This window comes from Lingula anatina, chromosome 7, assembly GCF_051362555.1.
Source record: "Lingula anatina isolate TDL-2025a chromosome 7, LinAna3.0, whole genome shotgun sequence".
NCBI classification, from domain to species: domain Eukaryota; kingdom Metazoa; phylum Brachiopoda; class Lingulata; order Lingulida; family Lingulidae; genus Lingula; species Lingula anatina.
In genome coordinates, this window is record NC_141773.1 from 14,573,395 (window position 1) to 14,596,825 (window position 23,431).

At 35.0% G+C, this 23,431-nt stretch overlaps 2 protein-coding genes across 2 annotated transcripts; one reads left to right on the plus strand and one right to left on the minus strand.

The window, feature by feature from the left end:
- Positions 1-160: 160 nt before the first annotated feature.
- Positions 161-8,851, plus strand: LOC106156111 (coiled-coil domain-containing protein 13-like). The gene is made up of 17 exons (XM_013531223.2): positions 161-316; positions 725-907; positions 1,369-1,443; positions 1,770-1,875; positions 2,169-2,311; positions 2,599-2,685; positions 3,203-3,319; positions 3,525-3,629; positions 4,051-4,218; positions 4,482-4,558; positions 4,909-5,008; positions 5,342-5,694; positions 6,087-6,194; positions 6,708-6,830; positions 7,182-7,306; positions 7,633-7,735; positions 7,997-8,851. Exons 2-17 carry the CDS (start codon positions 731-733, stop codon positions 8,154-8,156), a joined length of 2,127 nt encoding a protein of 708 aa, XP_013386677.2. The 5' UTR covers positions 161-316; positions 725-730; the 3' UTR covers positions 8,157-8,851.
- Positions 8,852-13,483: 4,632 nt separating this feature from the next.
- On the minus strand, positions 13,484-15,539 carry LOC106153466 (26S proteasome complex subunit SEM1-like). Its single transcript, XM_087017538.1, has 3 exons — positions 15,355-15,539; positions 14,024-14,117; positions 13,484-13,652 (listed from the first exon to the last, which is right to left on the minus strand). The coding sequence occupies exons 1-3, from the start codon at positions 15,431-15,433 to the stop codon at positions 13,604-13,606; spliced, it is 222 nt and encodes a 73-aa protein (XP_086873664.1). The 5' UTR covers positions 15,434-15,539; the 3' UTR covers positions 13,484-13,603.
- Between the last annotated feature and the right edge of the window lie 7,892 nt (positions 15,540-23,431).

Genomic DNA, 23,431 nt, shown 5'->3' on the forward strand with positions numbered 1-23,431 from the left:
TGTTCATCAACATTAAGGGATATTTATGTGGTAAAACTCCCTAACAAGAGATCAATGACACCCTGCTACTGGTCTGTTGTTACATATAGCAGCCATTTTATAGCCCCACATAACAAGTCTTCAGACTGCAGCTTGCTGTCTATCCAAAAATCAATACAGCTACTTGATTGGTTGAAATGTTTCATTCCGTGCGGAGCTTCTATACAAATTCTTTTTAGAACAGCGACCATATAAACAAAAAGACTAGGTCTTGTGCTAATGCATGGATCGTTGTGATTTAAAGCGGAAGGATAGGATACTGTAGCCAGAAGAAAAGGTAGGGTCGAGAAGATGTTTCTGAGTTCCTAAGTCATGAATCTCAACTGTGATATATGGGTTTACAATAAAATTTTGTCACTGATAGCTGATACAGTTAAAACTGACATGATTGTACGACCGCCATTCCTGTGGTACTTTTGTAGACAAAGTCACTTGCTAGTAGTGTTTCGCTGTTCAACCTTGAAATAAACTCAGCTCTCATTATGTTTGAATGGGCATGGAGGTCCTAGAAATAAAATAAGAGAGCGGAACTAGTGGATTGCAAAACTGAATTTTATATCCGGAAGCAGAGATATCGATCAGTCTGAAAATAAAACTGTATTAAACGATAATAAGCATTAAACCAAGCCTCTAGACATAAAGTTATTTATTACACAATAATCCTTTACAATTTCACATATTTCAGGAAATTATGAATGCATCAGATGAGACGTTAAAACAGCAGTTTCAGCTGCTGCAGGAGCAGCAACAGAAGAAGCTGTTACTGAGGAAACAGAGAAAGGAGGAAAAGGAAAAATCAGAGAAAGACCAACTTAAGGAGTCCAAATCTTTTGGAGCATTTGGTGTCGAAGATGATTTAGCATTAACTGTATGTACTGTGTATTTAAATACACTTGAAATTTAAAAAATGCCATTATTAATTGCAGCATAGAGGGCTATATATTTTTTAAGATTTAATGTGACCACTCAAAGGGGCCCTGGTCTGAGACCCTTTTTGATGATGTTTCTTGAAAAAAGGGGGAGATGGGAGGTATTAAGGTAGATTATCTTATCTTCACATGCCCAAAATTTTCAATAGTTTGAACATTCATTAATCCAGTGGGTTCGCTTAGTGTGTATTAGTATGAACAAAGAAGTCAAACAAAATATTTGAAAAATGTAGTGTAATTTGATAAATTTTCTGTCAAAATTTGCTAATGATATTCCAAACCAAATAACTTCTGAACAAAAATGTTTATTAAGTTAAGGACCTATTAACCAGAGGGCGAAAGAGCAACTGAGTTTTTTGGCTGACAAAATTTATTTAACCTGATGATGACTTGTTTCCAGTTAGCAGATCCTCCAGCGCCTTCCTCATCCATTTATTCTGAGGAGCTAGTCAACCACCTTAATGATCAGCTGAGGGTAAGACAACACATTTCTAGTGGGTAAAGAAATTAATTTCCAAGACACATTTTATATATGGCGCATGACTGATATGTTAGTAGAAAACAAGCTTAATCTCATAAGAAATTATTTATTTTTTTTCTTTCATTACACTAGACACAGTAAAATATGTTTCACCTACAAATTTCTTGTTTTGACAATAGATCAGTTGGAAATATTAACTTAGTACAACTACATGTAGTTGCAGCAGTCACTGCCATGGGATGATATGGTAAAGTTTTTAATTTGATGTTGTTATCAATTGCAATGCTGAAATTCATAAAAATCTTTTTGATTCATTTCAGGAAATGAAAGATGAAAATGGCAGGCTGTACAAGCTGTTGAGTGAGAGGGACTTTGAAATAAGACAGCTTAAGAAGAAGAGAGAAGAAGACAGGGCTGCTATAGCTGGTACATTGAAAGAATAACACTTTAGTTGAATATTTTATCGAACAGTTTTATTTTCCCTTTCACTCAGTCATTTGTGGTGTGAATTTTAATTTAGCTGTTAATTGTCTGGGTAAGACTTACTTTATAAACATTGTAATAAAATGAGATAAGTGCATGAAAAATGGTAATGAGCAATTATTTATTTATTTATTTAGGTATTTAACTGATTTATTTGCAATCTTAGCTTTGAAAGATGTACGAGGTATTTAACTGATTTATGTTATGTGATCATCACATATTGTATTGCACTATAGGTGGAGCTGGTGTTGCCAGTGATGCTGCGGCCACCAAGATTGTAGAATTGTCCAAAAAAGTGCGTGAACTGAGGGCAGAAGTGGAAGCAGAGAAAACGAAAGCAAGGCAGACTCAGAAGAAATGTAGAGATCTAGAAAATAAGGTGAACATTTTTTTTTCTGTTTAGTAATATGCAGTCTTTTCTGTGTTTGAACCAGGCATAACCTCAGATGATAACTTTATGATTTTATCACTATATATTTGAGATCAGGATACTGGAAGATGCACATTGCAAGTATTAAGAATATTAGAATGCACTGTGACTTGAAAACCTATTTTTTCACCTCTGAGTGATCAAAGTTATAGGAATGGTGGGAAGCTCTCTGAAAAGGCTTTCAAATTTTATAGAGCATAACTTGGAATAATCTTTGAATTATATATTTATTTCAGCTTCGCTCAGCTGACTCTGAAGACATGGCAGGTAAAGGAGACATCCCCAAATACAGTAACCCCTACGGGTCTCCCAGAGATGACAAGGTAATCAGCTAATGTTTCTATGGTATTAAGATTTTATCTTATTAAAGGATGTTTGGTTGATTTTATGAAATGTGGAATGGAGATAAACATAGAGGATATGAAAATGCTTTCGTATGTATAAGTATTCATGACAACTGAAATTGTGATGAGTACAAGCTTTTTATCAGTAGATTTTGCTTTTGTTATAATGCTATCAGTTGTCTCACTTGTATAACTATGATTCTTGTATGCTATTGATATGTTTACGTAATGGTTTGTGGGTTTGTCTATTTGTAAGTTTTTTTTTATTTTACAAAATGATATTTTGAAATACAACAGCTTAAAAAGTATAAGAAATAACTAATACCATGTTGTCAGACACAAACAAAATGATTATCAAACTAGTTGAATGATCCTTATGGAGAAAAAACCCAGGGTCATACCTGTACTTTATTTTGGGATGCAAGTGATTAGCTTATAATGAAAGACAGAAACATTCATGGTTTTATGATGATCAGTAAATTTCATTTGATAACAGAGTTTGGAACAAGAACTGAAGGCCACTCAGGAAAAACTACGACAAACAGAGCTCAAGTTATCAGAACAAAGAAACCAAGTGCTTAGTGTAAAAAATGAATTAAAAAGCACACAGAAGGTAAAGATTAAATATATATGTTAATTTCTAATTTGAAAACGCTGCTCTTTATATAATGAACTAATTAATGTGTTCATTTACAATCATTATAAAAGGAAACTAAATAAAAGACAAATGTTAATACTTTAGCCCACCATCTTTGAAGGTCTTAGTTTAAAATGAATGTGCTAATGCACACTTCAGATGATTGAACATCATTTTGCAGGTTTTAGCCAATGAGGTTGGTGAAGGAGTCACAGTGCAGTCCTTGCTGAATGCCACAAGTGGATGGAGAGGCAGAGCACAGCAGATTTTGGCTCTGCAGAAAAAGGTAGCCTATTGAAAAAAATAGGGAAATATTTAGAACAAACCTAGCAAGTAGCAATGATGAATTATTTTATTCCAACATGAGACTAGAAAGTATTTATTTTTTTACAAGGGAAAACCAAAAAAGTTTTAAAAATCTATACAGTGCTTACATCGGAATTAGTCAACACTCTCCTTACAGCCCTAATATTACTTCATTTGATTGTTATCCAAAATTTAAAGTACAGTTAAAAGGAACTCTGTTCCTGTCCACAGAGAAGAGTAAGAAGCAGGATGTGGTATAAAAAATATTCCCCAGAATTCTAGAATGGAAAATGTACAAACAGATAGCTTTGTCATTTTCATAAATAATAAAAATAAATATTTTGATTTGTCATGGAATGTTTTGACTTAGTATCTTACTTCATAGTAACATATCTCTACAGGTAACAGAGCTGAAGAGCCAGCTTCAAGACAGACAGTCTTCTCTAGCGATGGAGGATGATCTAGAAGCACAGTTCATGGGGACGTCATCCTCCAAAAGGAGCACACTAGATGACAGACACCAAACACAGATCAAAAGACTGGAGAAGGAGAGGAGAGAAGCTCAAGATGTAAGAAGATAATTTTTCACATTTTGTCAACCTATGCCAAAAAATTCTTTGCCGACAGGTCCTCCGGGTCAAAAAGATATAAGAATCTACTAGCCCAAAGATTGCCTTTCACATTCAGTGAGATTAGCTCTTTGATGTAGATTCATTCAGACTTTATAAAGTCAATTTATTTTGAAACAGAACAGGTAGAATGTTAAAGAAAGATCACTAGATGTGATAAAGACCCTTACTCCTATTATCCAAGTTTTGTTTCGGTCTTTTAGAAAGCAGCCAATGAACTTAAAGCTCTAGAAGAGGAACATGCAGCACTGAAACGCAAGTTTGATGCCTCAAAAGCAAGGTGATAGTCGAAAAGACTGCCAACAGAACATCTCTATATTTTCATTGCTTTGAATTAATAATATATAAGTTGTGTCTAATATTCTTAAACCTGAAAAATAACTATTATTATTATTTTTTTTTTTTCGTTTATTAAATTATTTCTTTTTTTAATAAAAATTTGATTAAAAAAAATCGGAACAATCTTCTTGAAAACACAGAACTGTTTATAAATTTGATAATAATAAATAAATCTTACAAAAATTTACCTGTAAAAAATACAACCATAATATTTAAAGTTAACAAAATTTCAGTGATATTGTGAAATTGCATGTACTATCTGAACTGAATGGTCATATCCTGGTGTTCCAGAAACAAAGTACTGTCAGAGGATGTGAAGCTCCAGAAGCAGCAAGTACAGAAGCTGTTAGACAAGGGCAAACATGATGATGAACTGATTGAGGCACTCATGGTGGGTGTGAGGACTATAAGATACAAGGAGAAGAATATAAAGTTTTTTATTATTATTTTAGTAAAAATTTCATGCAGTCTTGATTTATTATAGAACCCTGTTAGCCTAAGGTTTCACTAAAAAGCTCTGCCTCAAAGATTCAGAGTTATTTTCATGTATTATGTATGTTGTATGTTATTCTGAGGTTAATTGACGTAAAAATCTGACCGACATCATTTTTTCCAGTTTTCACATAGAACAGAATATTGCATTCACTTATGAGATTAAAATTATTTTTGATAATTGATGACGATTAAAGATAATAATTAGTAGTAATAAAAGAACTATTTACAGAAACAGCAAGAAAGACTCAAGTCTATGGTTGAGCAGAATAACAAGTCCCAGCAGGAAAAAGAACAGTCACAGTCTGCCAAGCTTCGAGAACTCTCCCAGAAACAGCAACACGACGTCAATGTTGTAGAACAGTTGAAAAAAATAGTAGCAGAGAAGGAGCAAAAATTGCACTCTATGGAGGATGAAATCCAAGAGTTGAGGCAGAGGGCCCAAGTCTCTGCAGTGAATGCTCAGATGAACGCGGCTAATGCGTTGTTTGAAAGGACTGTATCTCGGCCTGGAACTGCAACTATTGTGAATCCTGTAGTCAATGATGGGACCGCTCTTCACACTCCTTCTCCACCACAATCTAGGTAAGTCAGAGAGAGAGAGAGAGAGAGAGAGGGGGGGGGGACAGGGGAGGGAGAGAGTTTAGATGGAGATGAAAGAAGAAAAAGGGAGAGAGAAAAAGGAAGAGAGGGAGAGAGGGAAAAGGATAGACAAAGGGCAAGTGGTAGTGCTTGTGTGTGTGTTTGAGAGAGAGAGAGAGAGAGAGAGAGCAAGGATATTGACCATTGATTTTAAAAGAAAACATTCAATAAAAAAAGTTTGAAATTGAAACTAGACTAGCAGTCCAGACACTACCATTAATTTTTTTAATTCTATCATTGTACTTTTATGGTTGTGCTGTCACTTGTTTTGAGGTAAGCCTTGGTCCTCTGGCACAATTCAATTTCATTTTAACTAATTTATTCCAATTTCTCAGAGCCAGTAACAGATCCACATCACGACAGAGCCAAGTGAACGGTGATGCCACTGACAGGGAGAGAGCATCATCACGGAAGTCGGTACGCCCTGCATCCTCACAACCGGGGTACGTCCATGATTTTATACTAGTAGAATATACAGATTGGGTATTTTACTTTGATTGTAATTTGGGTTTAAACTGAAATGGAATAATATAATTTTTTTCATCTTTTTAAGTTCATTGTTTGTTTCTCTAAGGGAGGCTGCTTGCATTGGGTATTTTTGCTGCATTTTCTAAATTTATGTTTAAACTGAAAAATAAAGATGATCCATACTAGTAAGTTTTTTTTCCAAAAGCTTTATGGGCAGAGTGTGAGTATTGATGTTGACAAATTTGTGATTCTAGAATCTCACCCATAATTACTAAGTTTGTTAGGATTATGTGCTGCAAAAATGGATGTTAATTTCCTTGTTTACCTGGAGTAAAAGACAAAATATACTAAATCTCAAGGGTAATGTGTGCTATTTGTCCTAATTTTCTGCCATGAAGATAATCAGCACTGATTAATATCTTTCACCACTGAGATAATTCTGTTCAGAGTGCCTAGAAAATATATTTACCATTTTCTTCATCATTTAGGTTACTGAGCAAAGAAGAGCTGTCTGAACTGCAGGCCCAGTGCCAGGAATACAAGTCCATGTACCATGTTGCAGAAGTAGAGAGGGATAAATTATTGGAGCTAGTTAAACTGTTGCAACAAAGGTAGAGATTTTCGTTACCAGTAATTATTTGTTTAAAATAGGCCCCAGAGTGTGTGTGTGGAAAAATATATGAAATGGTAAAACTGTTGCAAAAAAGTAGACATTTTATTTGATTTATTTGTTCTAGGGCATTAGGGACTTATCTACTGTCATTGGGCAGAAAACTTGAAATTACAAAAAAGAAAAAAATGAGGGGCAGCATGAAATGTTTGGCATGCTTTGGGTTATTTTTTCTGATACGGTAGATATAAAATTTAATCTGTGCATAACCAAGTAAAAATAATAATTGAATTTTTCACGCAGGAGAGAATAGCATTAACTTTTTTTCACTTAATATCTCTTGCCACTTCAGAGAGGAAGCTGGTCAGAAGCAATCCCAGGACCTCCAGCAAGAACTGGCTCATCATAAAAAGAAGAATGTACAACTGGAAAAACAGCTGGGCAAAACAAAGCTGGAGCAGTCCCAATCAGCTAAAGGTGTATATCATTTCATCGAAATGTTAAGTCCTTTTAAAGATAAATTTAACAAATTGTTGTCCTCTCCCCCTTTTCCCAAGATTTTGGAACAGCCATTGGTTTACATAATTTTGGGCATTTCAGGCAGTCTTAAAATACTGAATTACATGACAGATCGAAGCAGTTTTGGTCTTTAACTTTCTTGTTCTCACTGTCTGTCAGCTCTTTTTTGTTCCAAGTTCAAAAATTTGCTTATATAATTCCAGAGAAATACTGTCCTATGTTTAAGTTGTATGAAATTTTTATCTTTTTTATGAAGATTTTTTAATAGTTTCTGTTATTACCAGGTTTGAAGAAGAGCAAGTCCAAGCAGGGGACATTTCTTGTTGGAGATGACACCAGTAAGACAGAGGATATCACACCAGAAGAAGTGGAAGAACTTCAAACCAAGTAATTTATCTATGTTTCTGTTAACTTTATGTGTTGAAGTATTTACCAATCACCATATTTATATATTACTTTTATCTAACCCAATTTGTTGGATTATTGACTTTTTTTGCATTTTTAATATTATAATAGCAATATCAAAAAGGTAATTATCCATTCTCATAAGTACAGTTGAATATAATCATTTATGGATATATTAGACTGTACAAAGTAAATTGTGGTGGTCATTTCACTTATTTCTGTTGTCTTCTTTTTTTCTTTCAGTCTTGCAATCCAGAAGGATGAGAACGAGGCACTAAAGGCCACCCTTCAAAGTACGCTCCAGGCAAAGGAGGAAGATTTAAATCTCTACTCACAAATGATGGAGGAAACCAAGAAAATATTTCTACAAGGACTAAGACAGTACAGGCAACAGCAGTCTTAGCATACCTAGGAAGTTATATGCTGTGTCAGTCCAAAGAGGAACTTATTCTAATTTAGACCAATCAAAGCAGGTTTTATAAACCACAGGAAAGGGTGATAGTACATGTTGTGTACTTTTTTAGGGCTGGTGTCATTGTTAACCTAAGGAAATATTTGCAGTTTTATCCTACCTGGATGACTCCACTTGATGGCATTTTAGCATCACACGTATATGACATTAGTGTTACTGTTACCTTTTCATTTCTTAAATTTTTAACTTAATTTACTATTTTTGATATCTGGAGTTTAGTTGTTGTAATACATATATACAAATTCAATATTAGTGGGATTTCTATAGAAATTCTGATCTACAACTTCCGTCCAAATAGTTATCGTCCTTCATATTATCACATTACATTATCATCAGTGTAAAAGCAGTTAAATGTTTACCAAAGATTTGACATTTTGCATAATTTATTCCAAGGCTTTGAAACTTTACCCCAAGTTTCAGAGATAACTAGAAACACGCCAAGTCTTGTACTATGGCAGATAGTTTCTTGTTATCTGAAAACTCTGGGTTCGAAACTTGGAAGGTGTTACATTCCAAAGTGACCAAAACTTTCCAGACTGCATGTTTCTGTATAACTGTGTTGAACTTGATTTTTCCTAAGTTCAGGAGTGTTTTTTAAAAAATTAAAAATTATACATATTTGTTGACACTAGTTGTTGCTTTCTTTGTTTACTGTCCAATGATGACAAACTGTAGTTGCTAAAAATATAACTTAACACAAAAAGTGATCATTTCCAACCACATAATATTATTTATTTAAATGATAATTCAGTGTAAAATTGAGTGTAAAAAAAAAAAAATACAAATCTTTCTGATGCAATCAGTTGCACTTTTATATGAAACAGCATCAGCTGTACACAGAGTACATATGTGTGTGCCTTGTCTGAGCATTTTTATGTACAGACACAGATGTGTCTGTACATATAGCCATCATCTGCGTCTGTCGTCGCCGTTGCCGTCGTCGCCGTCGTCGCCGTGCACTTTTACCGATAACACGATAAGTGGAAAACTGTTTTTTATTTCAGCTTGAAACTTACAGAATTGATGAATATTTATAATATGCAGGTCAAGTTTGAAAATCAGCATGATCGGGTCACTTGTAGGGAAGTTATGCTGTTTTTTCACTTTTTTCAGCATATATGCAGCACCGATAACACGATAAGTGGAAAACCATTTTACCTTTTGGTTTGAAACTTACAATACTGATGAATATTCATAATACGCAGGTCAAGTTCGAAAATCAGCATGATCGGGCCATTTTTTGGGAAGTTATGCTGTTTTTTCACTTTTTTCATCATATATGCAGCACCGATAACACGATAAGTGGAAAACCATTTCACCTTTTGGCTTGAAACTTACAGAACTGATGAATATTCATAATACGCAGGTCAAGTTCGAAAATCAGCATGATCGGGTCACTTGTAGGGAAGTTATGCTGTTTTTTTCACTTTTTTCAGCATATATACAGCACCGATAACACGATAAGTGGAAAACCCTTTTACCTTTTGGCTTGAAACTTACAGAACTGATGAATATTCATAATACGCAGGTCAAGTTCGAAAATCAGCATGATTGGGCCATTTTTAGGGAATTTATGCTGTTTTTTTCACTTTTTTCAATATAAATGCAACACTGATAACACAATATAAGAAAAACGGATTGGCCAATTGTCATTATACTCACAGAAGTTGTCAATCTTACTAAAACGCAGGTTGAGTTAAAAAATCAGCATAAGCGGGCCATTATTTTAGAAGTTATACTGTTTTTTCACATTTCCTCAGATTCAATTATTAGGCATGTTAACAGTCTCATTATTGAACTAATAAGATGCGTAAAAGTGTTTGTTTGATATTTCCTGCATCTTTACAACATTGTTAGTTGATTATGTAAAAAACATGGTAAACTTGTTATCATGTAATGTGTAATAAAGTGTCAAAAATGGAAATAAACTCATATCATTGCAGTTTGTCAGATTCAATCATCCACTATGTTCAGAATCTCAGAATGGAGGAAATTGGACATTTAACACTGTTCTATTGATACTTTTCCCATCTCATCAATTTTTTTAGTTGGCCATATAAAAATGGCAGTAAAATGTTTATTTTGTTTTATGTTAAAAAAGTGTTAAAAATGGAACTAAACCCATTTCAGAACAGTGCTGTCTTGTTTCCATTTTGGCATTTTCAAGATGTGACTTTGAAGTTCCATGGGCCTGAAGACCTTTGCTAGTCACATTTTCTGAATATCCGTGATACTAATATCTTATAATTAAAAATTGATGGTCATTATGCTGTTAAACATTATGTAATATTGCATCAAAATTTGAAGAAACCCCTATTTTGGGCACTGCTCCCATGATGACCATTTAAGGAAAGTCATGTCACTTACTGTTCTCAAACTTACAGGAAAGAAACATGGGACTAAAATATAGCTTCAGTAGGCAATGCAGTCTGTTTGGTAATTTTTTCTGGCAATTAAACAGTTTTTTTGTGAAAATTTAATTTTTCACATGTTGGCATTTTCAAGGTGTGACTTTGAAGTTCCATGATCCTGAAGGCCTTTGCTTGTCACGTTTTCTGAATGTCCATGTTACTAATATTTTATTAATAACATTTGATGGTTATTATGCTGTTAAACATTATGTAAGGTTGCATCAAAATTTGAAGAAACCTCTATTTAGGGCACTGCTCCTATGATGACCATTTAAGGGAAATCATGTCACTTGCTGTTCTCAAACTTACAGGAAAGAAACATGGGTCTAACATACAGCTTCAGTAGGCAATGCAGTCTGTTTGGTAAAATTTTCTGGCAATTTAACAGTTTTTTTGTGAAAATTTAATTTTTCACTTATTGGCAATTTCAAGGTGCAACTTAGAACCTCCACGGGCTTGAAGACCCATACTAGTCACATTTTCTGAAAATCCATGATGTATATTTTATTATTAAAAATTGATGGTCATTATGCTGTTAAGCATTATGTAATGTTGCATCAAAATAGAAGAAAACACAATTTTTGGTGCTGCTGCCATGATGACCATTATGGGAAAACCATGTTACTTATGATTGTCAAACTTTCAAAAAAGAAACACATGGCTAAAATGCAGCCCGAGTTGGAAAAGCAGTCTAATTGGCTTCTTTTTCTGGAAGTTATACATTTAAGTGAAATATTCATTATCTTTTTGGCATATTCATTGTGGGACTCAGAGCTCCCATGGGCATGAAGCCGTATGGTAATCAAATTTTCTACATGTCCATGCTATTTATAGTCAATAATCAAAAATTGGTGATAATTATTCTATAATTTATTATGTAATGTTACATCAAAATTGACAATAATCTTTTTGCACTGCTACTGCAAACATTATGAAAAGAAAACTGTGTTTATCATTATATTTAACTTATAAGTATGATTTTTAGGATTGGCATGTAGTTGAAATTACAAAGCCAGGTCAATTGGGTTATCATTTATTATTGAATTTTATGCAATTTTGTGTGAAATTTTCATTTTTCTCATTCTGGCACTTTCTAAGCATAAACTTGAACTCTGATGGGCCTGAAGCCTTATGCTTTTATTTTCGTCGGTGTTACCTGTTGTGCAAAATTAAAATTTAATGTTGACTGTGCAGTTAAACATAATGTATTATTGCATCAGAATTGGTAGTCTCCTATTTTGTGCATTATTGTTTTGTGCTTTTCTTAAGTTGTGACTTATGGGCCTGAAAGACCTTTGAGAGGGTTAGTCTGTCAATTTCCCTTGGGTATCACTTAGCTAATTTCAGTGTTATAATTTGCCTAATTGATAGGCCATTAAATGAGATTACATAAAGCACACTTGTTGATATTTCCCTGTAAACTCCCAAAGGTAAAGCTCTCTGCTAGATTAATAATAAGGAAGCAATGATAATTATGCAGGTAAATTTTGTTTAATATTGCAAATAAGTTTTTGATATATATATATATATATATATATAAAAGATTAAAAGTTTGAATAGCAGCTTCATTGGAATTATATTTACCTCTGCCAAGGAGGTTATATTTTCACCTCTGTTTGTCTGTCATCAACATAACTCAAAAAGTTATGGACCAATTTTGCTGAAAATTTCAGGAACTGTCAGAAGTGGGCCAAAGAGGACAATAATCAATAATAATCAACAATTGCTGCCTTGTTAATTTTTTTCTCAAACACTGGCATTTGTGACTTATAACTTCCATCCACCTGAGGCTCTGCTCATTTTCTGTATTTCCACATAAGCAGTTGTATTGTTTTTTATGTCTTTAAACATTATGTTATATTATTTTATGAACTGTCATCATTTTTCAAATATTGAGACTTTCATCATGTGACTTTGGTCTCTTATGGTCCTGAAACTGTAATCTTATTGAAGGGGTGGATTGAGACCATCTTCTGGGTCTTCCGGAAGACAGTCAGGTTATTAAGTTTATATTGACTGGTATCTGTTTTTTTTCTGTTGGAAGACCTTCAAAATGGAGGATGGATCAAAATAGATACTTTGGATTACTGTCAGAAAATATCTCTGGATCTGCTCCTGTTATGGATCTGCTCCTGCCTGGGCAGAGGTCTGCACTCTCAGAGTGCTTTTCTAGTTTTGTTTATTTTCCTTAATAACTTTTTTCTCAAACGCTTGCATTTGTGATATTTAACCGCCTGAAGCTCTGCACATTTTCTGTATTTCCACATAAGCAGTTGTATGTTATTTATGTTTTCAAACATTATGTAATATTATTTTATGCACTGTCATCATTTTTCAAATATTGAGACTTTCATCATGTGACTTTGGTCTCTCATGGTCCTGATACTGTAATCTTATTGAAGGGATGGATTGAGACCATCTTCTGGGTCAGCTTCCGGAAGACGTTCGGATTTTTAAGTTTATATTGACTGATATTTATTTTTTTTTCTGTTGGAAGATCATCAAAATAGAGGATGGATCAACAAAGATACTTTGGAATACTGTCAGAAAATATCTCTGGGTCAGCTCCTGTTATTGACCATGTTACCTGTTGTGCATGATTAAAATTCAGTGTTGACTAACAGTGCTATTATAAGCATTATTTATTATTGCATCAAAATTGGCAAAATGACCTATTTTGCATCATTATTTTCTGTTTTTTGTCTGTACATTTGACAGCTTTGCTGCCTTGTTTATTTTACAACCTCCATAATCCAACAATCCAGTGCACATGACAAAGTAGTCCATTGAATATCCATGCTACCACAAATATCTCCATCCTTGTCTTCCTTTGCTCTTCCTTTCTTCTAATGCTTTATCACATTTCAAAACTCATGACTAATGTTATATATGTCACGTAAATGATTGCAGGCAGTTTTTGGTCTTGATGAAAACTACACAAAGTTTACTGACATCCTTTTAGTGGTTCTATGTCTTCATGGGCTCTTCCTTGTGTCCTTGTTTCTCCAACTCTGCCCTGAAACCACAAATAAAATATTGAAAAGTATACTATCTGCATTTCTAAACTTATAACAGGGATGAGACAGCCATTTAGTCAAAAAGATGGAAAATATGGTGCGAGGTCCTGGGGGCTGCCTAGGCCAATGATATTTTTGGCTCCCAAAAAGTCAAAAATATGCCTGATGTCCATATTTTTTTCTGAAAAGTACAGGAAGATACGGGGCTGTCAGTGACTGGCCAGTCAATTAGAACTAAATTATTTAACTAAAAATCGTATAAAAAATTGAATCCAAGTGCAAGCCTAGGGCAGGTTGGCACCATTTATCCAGAACATCCTATGAGTATGAGCAACAATAACATTCCTGAAAGGGGGGGGGGGTTACTTACCTGAGCTGTTGTGAGAAATCATCCTCCACATTATCATCATCCCAGTTATCTTCCCACACATTTTCTTCTTGCGTTTCTTCTGCTTCTGTCCAATCTGGTTAAAAATATACATGTTATTATAGCATTTCACAAAATGGCTGGCCCAAACTTAATTTTACTGATGTGAAAGTTTCATTTAACTAGGCAATTTTCACATCCATATAAAAACCAGTGTCAGGGAAGTACGATTCAAAGTTGTGCCCAAAAAATTTGCAGGGAGGGTTCATACAGCAACATAAAGAACAAATTCATCAACTTTTGAGTCTCTAGTTCAAGAATTTTCCTATGACACTTTGAATGCATATTGAACTACTGTCATTTATAAAGGTACACCTAAGAAAAAAAAGACTCCTTATTTCATTTAAACTTAAAATTTTAACATACTGATAATGACACATAAAAAGAATAAAATTAAATGACATCCAAGAAGGGTATTCTACCTGTGTAAAATTGTCTTTATTTCTCGAAAAACTACAAGACTTAAAACATTTTTGCATACGGAACAAATTCAGCTACTTTTCAAAGACACATATGGGGCAATAGAAGCCAGTTTCCAGGCTAACAGCAATCCTAAGTACTTTTCATAGCCAAAAACTGAATTCAGGATGCAGGGCTAGATAAATGCATTTTTCAAGACTGTGAATACTGGCTATATTGGTAATCCAATTGGCCAAAGAGCTTGAAGGTTTAATGATTAAAAAAGAATGAAATTTGTTGATATCACAAACTAATTTACTAGAATATCAGAGACATTAATCATAGTCACCATTGTGACAAGTGTTTTTGAAGGGAATAACTTTTAATGGTTTTGATTTTTAATTGTTTTTTTTTTTTTAACTGAATCCTGGTCTAAGTTTACAAGTCATTTTCTTAACAAAAGTACATATAACATTTCTGCAACTTACTTTTATGGTGTCATAAATCACATTATGCAACTAACATCAAATGACTAATCAAGAAAACAACGCACTTTCGCACCTCGCCTTTCCCTCTCTCTTTCTCTCTCTCTCTCTCTCACACACACACACACACACACACACACACACACATTATATCTTAATAATTTTAAAGTTAACCAAATTATGTGGTGACTTTGATCAATGTCTCTGCTATTCAAATAAATCAGTTTGCTCGAAAACGCATTGTCACCGTTCGCTGTCAAGAAGCCGGTCGGTTCCTCGTGTTAACAGCACACGATTTACTCCTATAAAAAAGCCAAAACGTGTGTAAAATAATTAGTCATTAAAAAAACACAGACTTTCTCACTTCCTTATTTGATTAAATCGTCTCACCATCTGTTGGAAACTCTTCAAATTCGTCATCTTCTTCAAGAAGTCCCAAATCAACTTTCTTTTGGGGTTGGTCGGCCATTTTGTTTGAATGCCTTCTCAAACCTTCTTAACCAGAAGAGTTAAATTTCAAGGTGAGCCAAAATCAAGGTTTGGGGAACGACAAACGTTATAAAGCATTAATATTAAAAGATTAATATTGCTTATTTATTTATTTATCTATTTATTTTGTTAGATTTTTGTTATTCCCACAGACACAAAAACACACACAAATTAAAACAATAATAAGAAGGGGGCTACAGCCGTGTACTAAAACGGCCACAGGACAAAAAGGCCTACTGTAAATCACACTGATCACGATCAAGCTGATATCAACTACTGCAATACCGACTAATTGTATTCAAGATCCGCTGATCCCGAGTTAAATCAAGTTGTGTAAATCAAAACTACATGCACGATGGCCACATAACCCTGCGGTGCGATTGGTTCTACACCAGACATCACATATCCGCATGGCGTATTACCTGCATTTGTAGCTATCACATTTAAACAAAGACACCACCTTAACGTAGTAATTAGAGACCTCTTGAAATTATTAATGGACCTACGGTAGGCTTGGTTCTACAATAGACGTCACATTTCCTCAGGTCGCATTACCTGCATTTGTATCAGATTTAAACGTAAATCAAGGTGCTAGATAGCCTACCCAGAAATTTCAGGGTAGAAGGCCTGGTAATAAGGACCCAACTGCGTTTTATTATAAAATTCATTATATGTTTATTATTATTATTATTTTCTTGTTGTTGTTGTTGTTGTTGCGACACTTAAATAAAAACAAAACAAGATATAGGCCACTGAAAATAAACAACTTTTTACCATAGGCTAATCAGAAAATGATCTAAATCTCATTGTCACTACCAGCAAGGTAGGCCCATGTCACAAGCACAGTGGTATTTCTTGACCAAGTTACCGTCTAGGACATAGATTATTTAACGACTTAATGAGGGAAAAGAGAATGAAATTTTATAAAAGAAAATATTCAAATGCAGGCCTTGTGTCTTGTCCCTATAGCAAGTACCCGGTACCTGCCGTAGATTTTCGGTTGAGTCATTTCTCCTTTGATCAAATCTTATTCTATTAACCTTTTTAATAGCTGAAGAGTTCGGTTACGTCCTAGCCCTTCTAAACTGAAAAAAAAAAGTGAATAAACAGTTGTTGACGGCGAAGGTGACGTCGTCTGTGTCGCAATTGGTGTCGCGAACAGTTATTGTGTCCACCAAAAATTATCAGCATTATCTACGTACATAAGGAAGCAAGTGTCCGCAAACCGAAGGAATGAGATCAGATTAATATGATAACGATAAGCCACATCCGAAGATGGTTTTGCCATAGAGTATACATGCACTTGAAAGAAAATTACACGTAAGCATTATCCAGGAGACTAGCGGGTCCGGGATTTTGCTAAGGTGGGGGTGGTCGTGGGGGTGGAGGAAATGGGAACACCTTTACAAAAGTAAGCCTCTGCAGGGTATTGGGGTGGAAAAACTAGTTTGCTTATGAAAAAAACCGATTCTAATACCTGTGACGACTGAAAATAAGTTCACCTGAAGAAGGCCTTGTGATATAAAGTCGAAACGAAGTGATCCCCGTTTCATTGTAAGATCCAGCTTTAGAAATGAATTATCTTAGTCTAATATAAATAAAAAAAATTCACTTAAAATTGCTTGGTTTTGTCTCATTTCGTTTGCCTCATTGTTATTATTGTTTTTTATTCCGATTGTTTTTTTTTTTTTTCGATTTTTGGTGTGGGCGGGCGGCAGAGGTACCTCAGAAGCTAAGGGAAGAGCAAGTCCCAGTCGCCATTGCCAGAATACTGCTAACAACAGTATCTACTTGGACGCGTTGGTCGTCCTCCAGATCTTGGACATAATAACGTAATTTTGTCCATGTCCAGATCACCAAAGCCATGTTTGCAGTTTCATCATTGTTTCAACTCCATCACTGCGTCACCTGGCGTGGGCGGTTTCAGGGATTGAGATGGAGAATATAGAAGCTTATGTATGAAGAAAAAGAAGAAAGGAAGAAATTAAGTCAACAATAAAATTGAACAAGGTAAATTATGGAATGAAGAACCTTATGCACATTAAATGGGTCCAAGGAAGGACCAAAGAAATAGAATAAAGAATGAAAATAAAAATGATTGAATGAAAATTAAAGAAACAAATAATGAATTAAACTCGAAAAAAGTTCTCTCGTTGACAGCAATGCTCAACGTCTTTATTAATTTTTTTTTACTTGTATGAGAGTAAAGACCCAAATGAAATGATTTTTTGGAAAAAAAAATCACATCCACCAGTACTCATGTATAAAGTTGTGAGACTAACCCAAGAGTGACATTTTAAATGTGTTACTCATCACTCAATAACTTCTCTTCTATGTATACTTATAATTTTAATTTTGACAACAGACCCTGAAGCAAGAGTTTGTTGAGTGCACTGCACATGCTTTTCAATGAGGTCCTAAAAGAAGTACAGAGTCGTGAGTTGAAATATTAGCACACAGGAATATTTCTGGCTGTCAACGCCCACCGTCTAGAACGGGATAAGAATTTTCGTGACTTATCACAAAGTGAACCTCTGCATTGATTAAAAAGAGTTTTTGTCGCTGTAGGTTTCTATTCTCCGCATGGAAGTACGTATAAATTTGCTAGCTGAAATTACGTCTTGCATCATTAGTGAAGTTGATGATGTAACTTCCAAAAATTCACATTTCAAAAAACTTTTTATTCGTTTAAGTTTGTGCTGAATAAATAAATAAATAAATAAATAAATAAATAAATAAATAAATAAATAAATGAAATTGCTCAGAGAGCAAAGCAACTTGCGAAATTGCAAAGTTAGTTTTTAAACCCTAACACATTAACAAAATTATAAAGTACATAAATGGGAGCCATTTGGTATATAATATATCATGCTTGAATCAACATATGGCTGCATTATTATTAACAGTTTTCTACTTGTATGCAATATCGAACAAAATTAATAAACAACACAAATGATAAACTAATAATTACATGTAGCTATTAATTAATTAATAGATTAAATAATCATCAACAAAATTTAATCATTTCTTTCTTGGCCCATTTGTTACCTAGCCCGAACATTTTATTAATAGTTATTTATTTATTTATTTATTTATTTATATGATTGACCATCGTCAAAATATTATTATTTCGTCCTAACCTATCCTGAAAATTTAATTAATTAATTGATGGATCATCACTAAAATCTTTCTTGGTCCATTGGTGACTTATCCTGAAAATTTCATCCAAATACGTCCATTACTTGCTGATGAATGCTGTCCACAGGCAATATGTAAAATAATAAGAATCATCCACCCTCAGGGACAGTCCAATCCCAAGGGACCCACGTACATCCGTGATGAGGGTCTGCCAATACCCAAAGACAGACTGAACTTCCTCATTATAATAGTCTAGGAGGAGTGGACAGAAATTACAATTTAAAAAGAATTAAGAATCAACCACCCAGCGGACAGGCTTATCCCCAGGTGCACGGAATGCCGCTTTATAATTCCATTTATACCGAAATTTTATCACTCAAATTGTATAGGAGGAGATAGCAAAAATTGCAATGTAAAAAGAATTAAGAATCACGTCCTTCCCAAGAGAACACCTAACCCCCTGTTGCACTTAAATCAAATCAGTTCACTCCGGTTGTATTATCTATCTACAAAAATTTTTGAAACAAAAATCTCTCAAATTGTGGCCGCTATCGCCGGACAGAAACTAACCGCAAACAAACTCACAAAACGCAAACGAGCAATAAACCTGCAAAATTTTCTTCCTCGAGTAATTAATAAAGCAGATGTGTGGTCCAGTTGAGGAGTTGAGTGTACTTGAGTTCCAGTTGTATGAGACACATTAGCCAATTTGGAACTTACTTAGTGGCTTTAGTAAAATTCTCCACATTCAGTCAATGCTTAACACGTGAAGAATTATCAGAAAGTTTGATGGTAAACAGGTGAAGTGCACCACTGGTGTACGACATCCAGACCGTTTATGGCTCCTCTCGTGTTGCTGTCATCAACTGAGAATATTTAAACTTTTCAGCTCTCAGTGCAAAAGCATCCGAAAAAAAAACTGCCATTTTGGAAAGCTGTAAGATTTTAAAACGTATTTATTAAAATCGTCACATCAATGCTTGCGTTTGTTTAGAAAAAAAGTTTCTTGATAAATTAAATCAGTCTGAGACCAAAAAGGCTGCACCGAAGTACTGTAGCGACATTGATAAACACAAATGGATTGATGACTTTCTTAATCATTTAGTGTCCATGCTAAGACAAGAGCATCTAAATTTCTGCTTTCAAAAGCTCTTCAAGAGCAAATTTACCTGGGAAGTATGAAGTACGCGTGTACCAACTGATTTGCTGTATTGATGATTCAAATAAGGGCGTATTAAATCTCTTTGATTGCTTTTGTTCATTTTTTTCATCTGATTTTTTTTCATATGCTTTTGTTGAGCATTTTTGCATTATTTGACTCTAAAATTACAGCTTTGAGGTTAAGCGCAAACAATCAACTACAGATATGCTTCGTGGAAAGTGCTTTAAGAACAGGATGAATAAAAAAAAGCGCCAACTGGTAAACTTTCTGTCAAAAATATATTCCTTTTTCGTTAAATACATTTCAAAGGCCAACACCTTTTTAAGATCTGTTAGCGGGTTTTGTTCCCTTCTATTTTTCCGACTATACTACGATAATTTAAGGGGATAAAAAGCCAGTCTGTATTATGTATATGTCATGATCTGTGCATCGCGTGATTACAAAAGCAACACGCTACCTAGAACATATACCAATCAAAAGTTATAAATAACTTATTCTAACACACTCTGTGTATTAATGGGCCGTCAAACGCGGTAGTATTCTAACCGCAACTCTAACCTCAGCCAATAGGGAAGATTTCTGAAAATATTTGTATGCCAACACCCGCTGATAATATAATGTCATTTCCTCACTTTCCTGGAATTGCGTGACGATGTTTTCAAATCAAAAAGTAAGCACCAGTCAGCTTTCGCTCTTTGTTTACCGCTCATTTCGACACGTAGGCATTTTATGGCAGCGTCATCCGAACCTGGATTGCTGCCATGCCCTACGCTCTTTATATTGGTAGCAGATACGCCGTAGATCTAAAAGGTTTTCATTCTAATGCCTCTAAATTTGTTCCGTACATTCCCCGTGTGTTTTATATGGCCATGACTTCATTAAGAGGCATGTTGGCTGCTGCTTCTGCTATTATTATTATTATTATTATTATTATTATTATTATTATTATTATTATTATTCGATGTTGGATGACGGTGAAAAAAAATTTAATCGGAAAAAATACCTCAAACTTAACACTTTTTAGTAGGTGTAAGGTCATTTGCCTCTACCGCAATCAAATCATTAAATGCGTGGGTTTCAGGATACTGCTCAAGTTACCCGGCCTCATAAGCACTGCTGTATTTTACAATGGTGATGTGTTGTTTAGGAGAAGAAAGGTAAAAATAAGATATTGAGAGCAAAATCAGCAATGAATTAAGCGCTTGACGCACCTGAATCTAGAAATAAGTTCAATAAAGTATGACGCCACCTCCGTTATGACCCTTGCCTATTGTAATGTATTCATAGTGCTCGAGTGCCTTATATGTTATCTGAACTTACGGATCCGGGATCTTGTTTCTAAAGGAGTGGGTGGGGCGAAGGCAGGATGTGAACTGTGCCTCGCGTTGCAGTACGTTGTCGAGGACAAGCGTACTGTAATATGTAGGGCAAGTAAAAGGGATGAAAAAATTGCTAGGAATTTTCGTTTTTCGCTGGCTTTACTCCATTTGGAAAGGAAGAACGGGACGAAGAGTATACCACCGATGTAACTGGTGGGGTGGTCCATTGCGCAACACCCTCCCCCACTGCGGATCTGCCCTTGCCCCCCCCCTCCCCCAACAAATAGCTAGAAAAGAGAAGGGTCCTCCCCCCAGCAGTTGCACCTACACCCCCCTTAGTAAGATAAAAGAGGGGTCCTCCCCCCCCCCTTTACAAATAAACCAGCGTGAAGTTTTTCACTGCAACAGGTACAAAAAATAGCAAATAATGGTCTAATGTTCGTTCGCCTGAGCCGTCAACTCATCACCAATATAATTAGGTCTACCATGTTATAGCACAATCCCTTCGACCGCCTCCCCCCAATAATTCGGGAAACAGCCGTGAAATCAACGTCAACGTGACAGGCGCGGCGAGGAAAGTCCACAAGTTGTGGTCTTGTGTTGTTTAATTCCGGGTAGTGACCTTTAAGACAATATGGCCTATAGTAACTCCTTGAAATTAGTTATATTATACTATACTCGTTTGTAATAATTCCTGCGTCATATTTCTATGTCTACATGAATTGCGAAACTTATATTCGTTCCCAATTGAGACATTATATTTCAAAGCAACAAAACCATTAAAGTAAAAGTAGGTAACTAGGTTTTTAACTAGAAATTGCACAAAAATTAAAATCCAATCACAGGGACGAGTCCAGCAATGATACGAATGCAGGAACAACTACCTTTTCCCTCGGCAAAAATTAGATATGCCGCAAAAATGCAAAAGATTCTAGATAGCTCACATTGTAGGTGTTACTTATCAGTACAAAGTTGCGCCACGCGTCACGGCCTTCATACAAACATTGGTAAATAAACGATACACAAAGTTACCCCCTCACGGCCCCTTATCCCTCCCCGATGTTTGCTTGAATTATTTCACCGATTAAATGATCTCAACAAGGAAGTACGAAGCAAACTATTTGCGCAAATTCAATTGTTTGGACACTCCGGCACGCACCTCGGGGTGGCACGGTGGAAGGTTGTGTAGGGCCTATATGGCGGCGTATGACGGGGTTTGTGGCTGCCTTCACGGTCTGAAAGCGTGCCCGTCCACACTGCGGTTGTATCATGGGTTCTGACGAGGACAAAAAGCCGACATTTTATTTGGTCCGTTTTATTTCCTTGTGATAATCAGTTTTTTTTAATTTGCTGAGGTTAATTGTTTTATTAGTTTCAGGCTGTGTCCTTCCTCCCTTTCAGGAAGGTATGAAAAGTTGTGTAGTTTATATCTTTCACCAAGGGTCTTATACAAATGTCCTTGCCTTAAGAGAGGCTTGTTTTTTTTGTTCTTTTTTTCAAATGAGACGTACTCAAGCTAGTTTGTAAATGATAAATACTGGAATTTTTATTCGTGAAAACTACGTAACACTCCACAAAAGAGAGATGAAGCAAATTATTGAATTTTTAAAATTACATTTGCATATTAAATTCTCTCTCTCCCTCTCTCTCTCCCTCTCTCTCTCTCTCACCAGATGTATACGTCATACAGAACCGGCTGTATTAATCACAACTCCATAATTAGAAAGCAGAAACAATCAACCCGGAACAGCATGGTAATTTTAAACTAACTCTCAATAACGCGCACCATTACATCCTATTTGAAAAATTAAAATTGGTTTGAGTCAATTTTCTCGGCAATGCAAGCCAAAAAAAAAATTGCTATGTAGTTTTTTTGGTCTAACAATTTTACTGAAAAAACCATAAGTTTGTGTGGGATTATTTGGACATTTAATCATCTTAACTTTTCTTTTAAAAATGGTAACCTGTGCTTTTACCTCTGAAAAATGTTACATCGCTTTAGAACATTTTTCTCCTGTTCACATATTGGAAAAATTTTTCCTAGAAGTAACGAGTATTGATGTTTTCACTCGGCAATACTCATGTGGAGAACAAAGAGATATAGAAACTATAAAAATTCTTTCAGATGCCAGGTTATGGCGTTTATTGCATTCTTCGCTCCAAGACTACCTCTTACACGTATGTTATTATGATAAACGCACTCACATGAATCAAGCTGAGGGCCAGTGAATGCATATGTCACAGCAAAATTACTCCTGTATTATTTTTTAGTTTGTTTTTCCACTCTATCTAAGTTACAATTGTCGCCTCTGTTCAGTTTTCATTGTGTTAAGATGCCCAATCACCTTTAAATGAACTA

Excerpts from the sequence above, each read along its gene's own strand:
- LOC106156111 (XM_013531223.2), top strand. The coding sequence starts at position 731 with ATGAATGCATCAGATGAGACGTTAAAACAGCAGTTTCAGCTGCTGCAG. Across the intron at positions 2,686-3,202 it reads GGTCTCCCAGAGATGACAAG|AGTTTGGAACAAGAACTGAA; the intron begins GTAATCAGCTAA and ends ATTTGATAACAG. Across the intron at positions 5,009-5,341 it reads AACTGATTGAGGCACTCATG|AAACAGCAAGAAAGACTCAA; the intron begins GTGGGTGTGAGG and ends AACTATTTACAG.
- LOC106153466 (XM_087017538.1), bottom strand. The coding sequence starts at position 15,433 with ATGGCCGACCAACCCCAAAAGAAAGTTGATTTGGGACTTCTTGAAGAA. Across the intron at positions 14,118-15,354 it reads TGAAGAGTTTCCAACAGATG|ATTGGACAGAAGCAGAAGAA; the intron begins GTGAGACGATTT and ends ATTTTTAACCAG. Across the intron at positions 13,653-14,023 it reads GATTTCTCACAACAGCTCAG|GGCAGAGTTGGAGAAACAAG; the intron begins GTAAGTAACCCC and ends TTGTGGTTTCAG.